Genomic DNA, 13,220 nt, shown 5'->3' with positions numbered 1-13,220 from the left:
TTGTCTAAGTAAATAGAATTGTCTAAATAGGTATAGGAAATAAAAGAAGAAATAAAAAAAAAATCAACCTGCAATTGTTAAAGGTGCAGGGAACCATAGCTCTGACAATGGTAAACTACAATTCCCATAATTCATGATTAGGGAGGTGCTTTAAATGTCCATCTTGCAGCCTCATACCCAGCCAGACCCAGTGCTGTCTACACTGATTGGCAGCAGCTCTCCAGGGTTTCCGGTGGGAGATTGCCCCCAGTCCTACCAGGAAGAAGAAGAAGAAGAGGAGGAGTTTGGATTTGATATCCCGCTTTATCCCTACCCGAAGGAGTCTCAAAGCGGCTCTCATTCTCCTTTCCCTTCCTGCCCCACAACAAACACTCTGTGAGGTGAGTGGGGCTGAGAGACTTCAGAGAAGTGTGACTGGCCCAAGGTCACCCAGCAGCTTCATGTGGAGGAGCGGAGACGCGAACCCGGTTCACCAGATTACGAGTCCACTGCTCTTAACCACTACACCACACTGGGCTGCAACTGGGGACCTGGCACCTTCCGCACTCAAGGCAGCTAGTCCGCCCACTGACCTGCGATTCTTCCTTTAGGATTAAACTTCATGAAATGTACTTAAACTATGCATGCAGCAGCACACTGTAAGATTTGGAAGGACTCAATTTATTCCACTTCTTGTCCATTTCAGGAAACCTCAGGGAGGTTGTGGCGATGCGCAGCAGGGGCATCATCTGATGAATCCCCCAAAGGCGTCAGAACTGTGTTGCAGGAATTTATGTATAGGTTGGGGGGGGGGTTGCCCCTCCAGCAGATATCATGCACATGCAGCCCACTACCAAAACCAGCACAATCCCTTTTGTGACTTTTGTGATTTGTCCCCACAAAACACTTCATCAGAGTTTCTTCCTATCTATTCAAAGGGCCTTTGCTGCACGATAAATGTTCACTGATAAATGGGTATCTCTGTACTGGCTCACTGGAAAACTTCAGAAATTAATCTAGACATGTGAGCTCAGCTACTCAGCAGCCCCTCTGCCTGAGTGATAATCCCTGGCATCCTGATACCTGAGTGCCAGACAGGTAGCCATTCCAGAAATAACAAAGCCAGATGAAGACAAAAGGGTGTGATTAACTTGGCTGGGAAGCAGGGAAATGTAAATATTTTTTTGTTCCACTTGATGGGTGTTTGGTGGAGGGCAAGGAGAACCATGGGGCAGGGTCCAGGATGCTCAGATTGCGGCCACCAGACCTCCCCTTTCGTGATGTAACCGTGATGTATGAGTAATGCAGTTTTGGGGGTGTAACATGGGGATTAGCAGCTAATAAAAGTTTGGGTTCTCTTTTGTTGGGGGCTTCCATCTTGTTCCACCTTGTGGCAGGTGGGAGTCCTGTTGCAACAGTCTTCAATCAAGACCAAGCCTACTGGCTGCTGTTTTGCTCTGGTATTCCTGGCTGGTGTCCTTGGTTTTTTTTTTTGTCCAAGGGAGCCCTCACATTTTTCCGTTAACAACTGTCCCCCCAAAAGAAAGGCTTCTCTTTCTTAGGAAACAGAGCCTCAACTTGTCTCCTGCCTCCACACCCCACAATTTATTACGTTTGAGGCCTTAGGTCATGTGTTTTCCTCGCCAGCGGCCACCGCCATCGATGAGACCTTCAGCTTGGCTTTGAGCAAAGTCTGCATGGTGCAAACAGGCATCTTGCCGTCTTTTGAATGAGGCTTTTGTCCGGCGCTGGGAGGCTGCGATGCATTGGGCCCCAGTGCACTGTTCGGGTATTCAAAGTCCCATTCTTCTCTCGGATCTCCGTGAGACATACGGGCAGACCGCCTTTTCGTTTGGCTTGGCGCAGGCTGTATTAACAGAAGCTGGGGTTTTTTTTAGTCTGGGATGTGGTCAAAGGATTTGTGTAGGCCAGGAGCCCCCAATGTCAAAGACCACTCTCCCTTGGGGAGGAAAATCTATGTGGGGCTGCATGTTGGCCTAGGACCCACGTACCTATGGGACTGCCTCTCCTGATCGGCCCGATGGAGGACATTAAGGTCCACAAATGACAACACCTTGGAGGTCCCAAGTCACAAGGTGGTTAGATTGGTCTCAACTAGGGCCAGGGCCTTTTCAGTACTGGCCCCAACGTGGTGGAACACTCTGTCACAAGAGACCAGGGCCCTGTGGGACTTGACATCTTTCTGCGGGGCCTGCAAGACAGAGCTGTTCCACCTCGCCTTTGGTTTGGACTCACTCTGACCCTTATGTTTCCCTCCCCTTATGGTCTTGATTTATCGGCTACTTTTAAAATGAGGCTGCATTTTAAATTGCATTTTAACCTGTATTTTAAATTGGGTTCCCCCCATTTTTCCCCTATTATGTTTTGTACTGTGATTTTACTGGTGTTAGCCACCCTGAGCCCTGCTCTGGCCGGGGTATAAATAAAATTTATTATTGTTGTTGTGTTGTTGTTTAGTCGTGTCCGACTCTTGGTGACCCCCTGGACCAGAGCACGCCAGGCCCTCCTGTCTTCCACTGCCTCCCACAGTTTGGTCAAACTCATGTTCGTAGCTTCGCGAACACTGTCCCACCATCTCGTCCTCTGTCGTCCCCTTCTCCTTGCGCCCTCCATCTTTCCCAACATCAGGGTCTTTTCCAGGGAGTCTTCTCTTCTCATGAGGGGGCCAAAGTCTTGGAGCTTCAGCTTCAGGATCTGTCCTTCCAGTGAGCACTCAGGGCTGATTTCCTTCAGAATTTATTATCATTATTATTATTATTATTCTCACTGTGCCACTCCCTTTTCCTTCTTTTTCTTTCTCTGTTTATCTTTTCTCTCTTTCCCTTTCTGCCACACACTCTCCTCTCTCTTTTTACACGCTCACACACCCTTTCAATCATTTTCTAACACCTCCTTTTTTCCGAATCCCTCCTTTCCTCTTTTTCGCACACTCCAGCTGATTGTCACGACAAGACTGGCCCAAGTCATTCTGCAGAACCCGACCAGACTGGCAGTGAATTATCCCAACTCTGCCCATGGGATAATATCCTTCACCACGTAATGGAGGCTGGTTCGATAGGGCAAATGGGAGGTGGCCGGCTGCCCTCCAACGAACGTATTTACAGAGAGGCTGGACGGACGTTGATCAGGGACATGCAAGGTTTTGCATTGTGCTTCACTTGTGCATTTGGGCAAAGGGGACACTGACCAACAGTGGCAGAATTTGGGCTCTCACATTTCAACAGCAGCCCATGCAATGCTAAAATTCAGCGCCCACCACCGTTCCACAACATTTTTGCGGCACCCCCTACAGCACGGTGTTCAGTGCAGCCACATCAGTCATGCTGCCTTAAAACTTTCTCTGGCACCCTACTCAGCTACGTTAGTAAAGAAAAAGCGTTCTATATGTGTTATAACACTGTGACACCAGATGGCGCTGTAGAGCAGAAAACCTTTCTACGCGATTTTACAAAGAGGTTTTTTCCCCTTTGTTATAATTTCTGACATATCTACAGTGCTTAAAAAAAATGTTTAGGGGTACTCTCATTTTGACTCAAGAAAACCACCATTTTATAGTTCAAATCGGGGGAAATAAATACAGGAAATGGGCAAAAGTACAAAGATTCACAAAATGTTTAGAGGTATGCATACCCCTGCGTACCTCCAGAAAAGACGCACATCTATACATTTTTTCCTGTGTGTACATCCACCCTCAGTCTTTACCTTCAGCCAGCCTCTCAAACCCCCTCCCCACTTAACTTACAGCCAATTCAGGGGGTCGCCCTGGCGCGTGACTCTTCTCCTCCATAGTCTCAGTGTTGCTGCTTGTGGAACTCAGCAGGGCGGAGGAGCAGGATGGGGACAAAACTGGAATGAGTTGGCTATACCTGCCATTGGCTCTGGCACCCCCTACTGCTAGCCTCCCGGCCTCCCACCCTACCAGACCCAACGGGAACCTGATGCCACTGTTTCTGCCGTGCCAGAAGCAGAATACTGTAACTTTACATTGATCCCCTGCTGGTGAGGCTCGCTGACCTCCCAGAAAAGCAAAAATCTGACCTTTTCCTGTTAGGCAAAGATCATAAGACGACCCGGATGGTCGCCGGATTCTGTGTACAGATCTGTAGGCGCAGACCATCCCCTAACAGAACCTAGTTCGTTAAGAAAATCCCCAAACTCAGTTCCATAGGTGACTCTGGGTCATCTCTCTGCGGTAGCTTATCTTAAAGTTTTAAGTGTCTATATGCTTATCGCATTTATAAATTTCAAATTTATTGTTGTACATTGTTTTAAATGTTTGTTTTCCTTCTGGGATTGTACCCCCAAGTGTGTTTTATAAGCTGGTCTCCGACCGTAATAAATTATCTATATCTATCTGTAACTTTAGAAGTTTGCTGCTGGCTCTCTTAAGGTTTCCGGCTCGGGGAATGAGAGCGGCAGAGACTGGCGCTGCTCCCAGGGATGTGCTGCCTGAGGCCAATGGGCCACTGCAGGTCACATGATAAGGCCTGAGTCTCCACACATGATGTTATTGAAAAACCCGGATCTTTGTTCTGGTCTCTGGATAAGTGGATAGGTGGCTGGTGCAACAGTGTTTATAGTATTGGCTGCTGCCAGCCTTTACCCAATTCACTCCCTCTTGCCCTGGCACCACATTGCCCCCTGGGCCAGATTTCCCTTGCGGGCCGCTAGTTGCTAACTCCTGCTGTGGATTGTGGCTGCAGTCGGCCAAAATCCCCTCCCTTTTTGTTTTACAGTTGGAGAGGAAAGTCATTCCCGCTCCAAGGGCCACTACCTAGTTCCCGTCTTATCCCACATTCCAGCTGATACAATAAGATTCGTCCTGATTCCTGACTTTGAACCGCAACCCTGTTTTCCCAGCAGCTGCTTAAAAGACAAAGCTGTAATTTGATAGTGTACTTGTGCAGGCGGCAAGGCGGGGGGCAGCCGACCTCCTCCGCTCGGTGCACGATAAATCTCCAGGTGCGCAAATTTCTTGTGGTTATTATGAAATCACCACCACAAACACTCTTAAAGACACCTCTTTTCTTTTGCAGTTTAATCTCAAACACGTCCAGGAGCTGAGCTTTCATCTTGGCCTACACATCTCCCTCCCTCCCCCAAGAAATGGCGCTTCTTTGGCCCCCCCACCCCCCTCGACTGAACCCGGAAGTGGCAGCGCAGACCCCCCAAACCCCCCCCCCCAAATTATCCCTCTCAAGTTATTCAGAAGCAAGATGTGTAATTTCACGCTTTCTGGAAGTGGCTGCGGGCAAAAGGAAGAAGGAAACGGAACTTGCAGCTCAACGGGCCAAAGACTCGTGGGCTGGAATTTGCTCACAGGCTGCTTAGTTGCCGACTCCTGCTCCAGATCCTAGCTGCGATCCCCTCAAAAGCCACCCAGCTGTACTGAGTCGTTTTTATGATCAAGGGTGTGTGGAAATGCCTCGCTTGATTCCCCGCACGCTTCCGGCTGCCATCGCCACAAACAGGAACGTGGGCGCACCTCAGGCCATCTCAATGTAGTTCACCCTCTAGCCAATAAATACATTCAGTCCCAATTTTGCAAACCATAGTCCCCTTCCCTGCCCGTGAAAACACATAAGAGACAGAACACGAGAAGGAGAGAGACACAGGCAGACGACACCGACAGAAGCAATTTTGCAATTCAGCCTCGCCGTACAATTTGAAAAGGAAAACACTACGGGGAATTGGTCAGGAGGGGAAGAGTGTAGACAAAAGGTTTAGCCGCCTCACTCGTCACATTAAAGGACAGGAGCCCAGCTGCACAGGCCTCAGATCAGGTCAAAATCTAAAGGGCCGACACAGGGTATAGGAGCCCTCCAGAAATTGAAACTGTTGAACTGGAGGAGGCTGGTGTCTTCGCCGTCGTCTTCCGTGTCGGAGCTGCTGCGGTTCTGCTTCTTCCGCTCTGCCGCGAAGCTGCCATAGCCTCCCTTGGGCTTGTAGGCGACCAGCTCAGCTAAGCCCAGGTGTTCCAGCTCTCTCAGGTCCAGTTCTGGGATGGGCATCTTCCAGTACAGGAAGGAGTCGTACTGGGAGTTGACTGTGTCCCTCATTTCTCGCTGAGAAGAAAAGAGGAAGAAGGGATCTTCTGTTAGGGGAACGCTTGGGGGGACAGAGCGCTAGGCATGTCGCTAATAATAATTATAATAATTTATTTATATGGCGCCCATCTGACTGGGTTGTCCCAGACACTCTTTGGCAGCTTCCAACTCATATAACCACATAATAAAACATCAAACATTAAAAACTTCCCTAAACAGAGCTGCCTTCAGATGTCTTCCAAAAGTCAGATAGTTGTTTATTTCCTTGACATCTGATGGAAGGGTGTTCTACAGGGCGGGCGCCACCACCGAGAAGGCCTTCTGCCTGGTTCCTTGTAGCCTCACTTCTCACAGGGAGGGAACCGCCAGAAGGCCCTCGGAGCTGGACCTCAGTGTCTGATCCATTTAGGGCAGATATAGGCAAACTCGGCCCTCCAGCTGTTCTGGGACTACAACTCCCATCACCCCAGTGGTCAGGGATGATGGGAGTTGTAGTCCCAAAACTGCTGGAGGGTCGAGTTTGCCTATGTCTGGTTTAGGGCTTTCAAGGTCAGCCCTAACACTTTGAATTGTGCTCGGAAACATACTGGGAGCCAATGTAGGTCTTTCAGGACTGGTGTTATATGGTCTCGGCGGCTGCTCCCAGTCACCAAATCTGGCAGTCACATTCTGGATTAGTTGCAGTTTCCGGCAGTGGCGTAGCGTGGGTTGTCAGCACCCGGGGCAAGGCAAGTAATTTGCACCCCCTAACCCGTGGATTTGCACCCCCTAACCCGTGGATTTGCGCCCCCTAAGCCCCAGATGTTGCGCCCGGTGCGGCCGGCCCCCCCTGCACCCCCCACGCTATGCCACTGGTTTCCGGGTCACCTTCAAAAGTAGCCCCACGTAGAGCGCGTTGCAGTAGTCCAAACGGGAGATAACCAGAGCATGCACCACTCTGGCGAGACAGTCTGCAGGCATGGAGGGTCTCATCCTGCGTACCAGAAGGAGCTGGGAGACAGCTGCCCTGGACACAGAACTGACCTGCGCCTCCATGTACAGCTGTGAGTCCAAAATGACTCCCAGGCTGCACACCTGGTCCTTCAGGGGCACAGTTGCCCCATTCAGGACCAGGGAGTCCCCCACACCTGCCCGCCTCCTGTCCCCCAAGAACAGTACTTCTGTCTTGTCAGGATTCAACCTGTTAGCTGCCATCCATCCTCCAATTGCCTCCAGGCACTCACACAGGACCTTCACTGGTTCTGATTTGAAAGAGAGGTAGAGCTGGGTATCATCTGCATTTTGATGGACCCCCAGCCCAAACCCCCTGATGATCTCTCCCAGCGGCTGCATATAGATCTTGAAAAGCATGGGGGAGAGGACAGGACCCTGAGCTCTGGGCCCATCCCTCCTCCAGCTGTGAGTTCCTCTCCCCACACCCAACAGCAACACCCCTGGGTGGGTCTTAACTGCAGTACCTTCCCTCTCTCCCACCCCCCAAGCACACATCTCCTTTGCCTCCTCACTGCCCCACCTCTCAGTCTGGAGATTTCCTTTCTTCAGGCACATAGCACATCTCCCCATCCATCCATCCAGCCATCATCCAAGGAGGGGCTGCCCCCCAACCTGCCCCTCTTTACACGTTCTCTGCCAATTTTCACTGCTCCCTTTTCTCAGACAAGCTGTCCTTGGCTAGCAAGACTGTATTCCCATGGTGCAGCGAAGTATCTTTTACGGGGGTTCAAAAATAAAACTCCGAAAGGGGGGAGAGCAGGCTAGTTTCTCGCCTCGCCTCCCCACAAAAATAAGAGCAGCGCCTGTCTATTTTGCCTCATATCTCAGCTTCTAGAAACTTACACTTTTTTAAGAAAGAAAGAAAGAAAGAAAGAAAGAAAGAAAGAAAGAAAGAAAGAGGAATTGAAATCTGGAGGTTACGCTTCACCTCAGTGTGCATTTTTTAAAAATATAATTGTACGCATGCAACTCACCTCCGTGTTTTCCTTCAAGGGAGCCATCTCCTGGTTCCTGCTGTGCTATATCTATCTCTGCCTTCAATGCCTTTCTGGGCTCCCAAGAAAAATTACATCACTTTTAATTTTAAAAGCGGGGTGGGGAGGCTCCTCTGAAAGACCTTTGTGTGGCATCCCAGGCATGTGGCAGACATCTGCGTTTTGAAAATAGCCCCCTCTTCAAGATGGGGGGGTGGGTGCGTGGATATTTCTATGTACGCAGACACTTCCTTCTAACATTATTTCCGGATAATCGTTTTATTGAAAGGAACCAAATGACTGTCGGAATCAAAGCCGAAGAGGCTCCGCGAGCCCCGAATCACCACCTGCTTAATTTAATAAGTGGAAAGGAGGTGGACAGAGAGAGAGCCATCAGATGGGCTGAGATCCTCACCCTACTTACCTGGGGGTAAGCCCCCTTGAGTTAAATGGGACTTCCTTCTGAGTGGACTTGGTTAGGATTGCAGCCTTCTTGTTTTAGAAAAACCTGATTTTTAAAATTTTCATTTTCAAAGACCATTTCATTTGTGGACCACCCTCGCTTCTTCGGGTTTCTAAAAATACCTGTATCTCTCCATACAACAAGGGAGTGGTCAGAGAAGGGTTGCGTTTCAATAAAGAGGACCAAATTAGCACTTTAAAACGTTTTTAACACTGAGCAGGTGGCTGGCGATGACATGGGTTGAAGAAGTCGATGTTAGCCCTACTCTGAGGAGACCCATGGAAATTAATCAAGGTGGCATTCTTAAGCCCATTTATTTCAATCAGTCTAATTTAAACACCTATCTATATCTATATAATCTCCCCCTCTTTCTTTCTTTTTTCCTTTCTCCCCCTGTGATGAGGCTGCATTTTAATGTTTTAATGTTGTATTTTCATCTTGTTTTTTAAGTTGTATTTCAATCAACTTGTTTTTATTATTGGTTGTTAGCCGCCCTGAGCCCGGTCTTGGCTGGGGAGGGTGGGGTATAAAAATTATTATTATTATTATTATTATTATTATTATTATTATTATTATTACATTTATCCCTTCCAATCCCAACGTACCCCTCCAGACAGGCTTAACAGGTCTGAATAAGCCTTTTTTTAAAAAAAATAAGATAAAATGTATTGTATGCAGGTAGATGCTAACTCTGAACAGATTAACAACAATGTGAGATTTATTTGTTTATTTTAAAGGACAAGTGGAAGATGGAAGAAACCGACCAGAATTAAAATACACCCCCCCCCATTTCCCTCCAAATAATATATATTTCAAATACCCTCTTTCTTTTCCGACTCTTCCTTACCTTCCTCAGAGAAGGACCAAAAGGGGCTCAGAATGCAACAGAAGAAGGAGATGCCTTTTGTGCCGGAGGAGAGAGACAGAGAGATCTCTAGTGGTCCAGAGAGATGGGCAGATGGTGTGATCCTTCTCCCCTCCTGCTTTTGTCTGGCTGGCTGTGTGTGTGTGTGTGTGTGTGTGTGTCTCTGTGTGGGTCTGTCTCTGTTGCGCACACGCCTCTCCTCTTTTTTTTTGCTGCAATGCAGCCCCTCCTAAGCCTTCATCGCAGGGACTGCAGCGGCCCCAGTGAATCAGCTCTAAGAAGAATTTTCTATTTTCAGTCGGGGAAGGAGGCTGAAGCTATGGAGATTTTCCTTCCATATATATATGCATGGCGGATGCAATCCCTGTGAGCTTGCCAGGACCGGTGTGTGTGTGTTTTTAAAACGGCAACGATTAGATAATTGCTGCATTATTAGCAATTACGATGCACGATGTGGAGAAAAGGAAAGATAAACGCTGGTGACACACGTCTTTATTCTGGCCTTTGATGCTATCTATCATCTATCTATCAACTATCTATCTATCTATCTATCTATCTATCTATCTATCTATCTATCTATCTATCTATTGATCTATCTATTGTATCTATCTATTGTATCAAAGACCAGAATATATACACACATTAATAATAATAATAATAATAATAATAATAATAATAATAATAATAATATCTATCGATCTATCTATTGTATCTATTGTATCAAAGACCAGAATATATACACACATTAATAATAATATCTATCTATCTATCTATCTATCTATCTATCTATCTATCTATCTATTTATCTATCTATTGATCTATCTATTGTAGCAAAGACCAGAATATATACACACATTAATAATAATAATAATAATAATAATAATAATAATAATAATAATAATAATTTTATTTACACCCCGCCCTCCCCAGCCAAGACCGGGCTCAGGGCGGCTAACACCAGATATAAAAGCAATTGATTGAGATACAGCTTAAAAAACAAGATGAAAATACAACATTAAAACATTAAAATGCAGCCGCATTTCAGCGGAAACTCAATCAAAAACTTTTGGGGGGATAAAAACGTCAAGTCTTCACCAAGGCTAACTATATATACACACACACATGTACACACACATACATGTATCCATCCTATTCTTCTGATTGCAAATTATTGAATAAAAATTGCACACTGCTTGGTCGTTAAAAAGACAAATACAACCTCAAAGCAGTTTTTAAAGAAAGATGAAACGATAAAGTTACCAATAATAAAAATTAGCAGCAGCAATTGATAAGGCTTTTGGAAAGTTAAGGTAACAATAGGTTTGTTTTTAGCAGGTGCCAAAAAGAGCACAGCGAAGGAGCCTGCCTGGTGTCACTAGGCAGGGAGTTCCACAGGTGCTGCCACACTGAAAAATCAAGTTCTTACAAATGTGGCCCCTGCAGATGATTAAAATAATAATAATCGTACTTTTCTGTTATAGTAGAACTTGGGGTCACCTGGCGAAATTGATGGGAAGTGTTGTTGTTTAGTCGTTTCGTCGTGTACGCCTCTTCGTGACCCGCTGGACCAGAGCACGGCAGGCCCTCCTGTCTTCCACTGCCTCCCGCAGTTCGGTCAAACTCATCTTGGTAGCTTCGAGAACACTGTCCCACCATCTTGTCCTCCATCATCCCCTTCTCCTTGTGCCCTCCATCTTTCCCAACATCAGGGTCTTTTCCAGGGAGTCTTCTCTTCTCATGAGGCGGCCAAAGGCTTGGAGCCTCAGCTTCAGGATCCGTCCTTCCAGTGAGCACTCAGGGCTGATTTCCTTCAGAATGAAGAGGTTTGATCTTCTTGCAGTCCATGGGGCTCTCAAGAGTCTCCTCCAGCACCAGAATTCAAAAGCATCAATTCTTCGGCGATCAGCCTTCTTTATGGTCCAGCTCACTTCTATACATCACTACTGGGAAAACCATAGCTTTAACTATACGGACCTTTGTCGGCAAGGTGATGTCTCTGCTTTTTAAGATGCTGTCTAGGTTTGTCATTGCTTTTCTCTCAAGAAGCAGGCGTCTTTTAATTTCGTGGCTGCTGTCACCATCTGCAGTGATCATGGAGCCCAAGAAAGTGAAATCTCTCACTGCCTCCATCTCTTCCCCTTCTATTTGCCAGGAGGCGATGGGACCAGTGGCCATGATGGGAAGTCGGTTGAAGCATTTCACCACACAAGGCAGGGTTTCACTTGCGGAACTCCCCGCTGCAGGATTTGATGATGAATGCTGCCTTAGGTGTTTTGAAGGGGCGGGTCTGGCAGATTGGAGGAAGAGGAGGAGAAATGACAGTAGCTGAGCGCTGAAAAATCTGCTTTTTGTGCATAAGTTCTTTGGTTCAGTCCCAAGGTAGGGCTGAGAACGACTTCCTGCCCGAGATTCTGGAGAGATGCTGCCAGCCAGGGCTGACAGTACTGAGTTATGTGGATCAAAGCTTTTACTTGCTATAAAGCCACGTTCTTGATCATGAGAGAACCTCCATGTTCAAAGGCAGTGTATATCTCTAAATATTCTCAGGGATATAGCTCTAGTGATACTCTAGGAAGCTGGCTTTAACTGAGACCATCAGTCCATCTGAAGGAATGGGTTTCCCAAACCCCAAAACCTGACTGTGTAGTCAGTCTGGAACGGGCCCCAAAATCCGCATTTTTTCTTCTCCAAGCCAAAACCCAGCAGTATAAACAAGTGCTCAAAGCTCTCTCCTTTATCAGTCCTTGACGCCTAATGAATGGCCTTGTCCGTTCCAAAGTGGAGCAGGGATGGCACGTCTGGGTCTTATCTTACATCCTGACCACACTCTGACGCACAGACCTAGTCCGGGAACGGCGCCAGGAGTGCTCTTATAGTTGGTGACCTTCTTACCCCAAGATAAGGAATACAGGAACAGGAACACCCTTTTATGGTCAAGAGTACAGGAAGAGGAACAACCTTATATGGTTAAGAGTACCGGAGCAGGAACATCTGTGATGTCAACCTGTGTGTATAAGCTGACATGGCTGGATTCCTGGGGAATGGGGGAGAGGGTGCCTGGAGGATATATATACTGCATGAAATTTCTCATTTCTTTGGACTTGCTGTGAGCTGACCACGCAAGTGCCTTCTGCTATCCGGAGAGCAGAATAAACTCTTTCTCTGAATCAACCTCGGTGTCATTTGACTTCCTTCCTTCCTCCCGGGAGCAACGCAGACCCAATTGGTAAAGTCTAATAAGGCTACACATCTAGATCAATATTGTCCACACTGGTAGGCAGCAGTTCTCCAACACTTCAGGCAAGGAGCCTGGTTATGTCTGCACCATAAATTTAAAGCACTCTTATAGCACTTTAACAGACTTTGGCTTCCCCCAAAGAATCCTGGGAACTATAGTTCACTAAGAGAGCTGAAAGTTGTTGGGAGACCCCTCTCTCTATCCCCTCTCCCAGAACTACAATTCCCAGAGCTCTTTAACAATCAACTCTTCTTCCCAGGGAACCCTGCACCATTTAAAAATAAAAAGATTCCTGAGTTAGAAAGGTAACTTAAATAACACAGTCTGGAGTGAAAGATGACACTTTACTGAGCAAACTGAACAAAAACAGCCTATGATTTGGGGAGAAAGTCACAGGGAGGTTTTAGCTCAGTCCTTGCGCATAGCAACGCACAGAAGAAAAACGAGATGAACCAATTGTTTGACTCAGTGTAAGTCAGCTTCCTATGTCCCTATCCACGTCCGCACTTTCTTCGGAACTATGAGGACTGTTGTTGTTGTTTAGTCATTTAGTCATGTCCGACTCTTTGTGACCCCCTGGACCAGAGCACACCAGGCTCTCCTGTCTTCCACTGCCTCCCGCAGTTTGGTCAAACTCATG

General features: G+C 47.1%; 1 protein-coding gene across 2 annotated transcripts; it reads right to left on the bottom strand.

The window, feature by feature from the left end:
• Nucleotides 1-5,622: 5,622 nt before the first annotated feature.
• Nucleotides 5,623-9,597, bottom strand: MLLT11 (MLLT11 transcription factor 7 cofactor). Of its 2 annotated transcripts, none has more exons than XM_083715413.1 (2): nucleotides 9,325-9,597; nucleotides 5,623-6,065 (listed from the first exon to the last, which is right to left on the bottom strand). In XM_083715413.1, exon 2 carries the CDS (start codon nucleotides 6,057-6,059, stop codon nucleotides 5,775-5,777), a length of 285 nt encoding a protein of 94 aa, XP_083571539.1. In that variant the 5' UTR covers nucleotides 6,060-6,065; nucleotides 9,325-9,597; the 3' UTR covers nucleotides 5,623-5,774. The 2 variants fall into 2 exon arrangements, with proteins under 2 accessions (XP_083571539.1, XP_083571538.1); XM_083715412.1 differs by lacking the exon at nucleotides 9,325-9,597 and adding an exon at nucleotides 8,015-8,142.
• Nucleotides 9,598-13,220: the final 3,623 nt, after the last annotated feature.

The sequence above is a fragment of the Podarcis gaigeae genome (genome assembly GCF_964106915.1).
Source record: "Podarcis gaigeae genome assembly, chromosome: 16".
Lineage (NCBI taxonomy): Eukaryota > Metazoa > Chordata > Lepidosauria > Squamata > Lacertidae > Podarcis > Podarcis gaigeae.
Note: the sequence above shows the minus strand (reverse complement) of the source record. Positions and strands in the feature narration are given on the sequence as shown.

What these genes read in the sequence shown, in the direction of transcription:
- MLLT11 (XM_083715412.1), bottom strand. Translation starts at nt 8,041, where the DNA reads ATGGCTCCCTTGAAGGAAAACACGGAG. An exon ending in CCTTGAAGGAAAACACGGAG is followed by an intron (nt 6,066 to 8,014) that starts GTGAGTTGCATG and finishes TTTTCTTCTCAG; the next exon opens with CGAGAAATGAGGGACACAGT.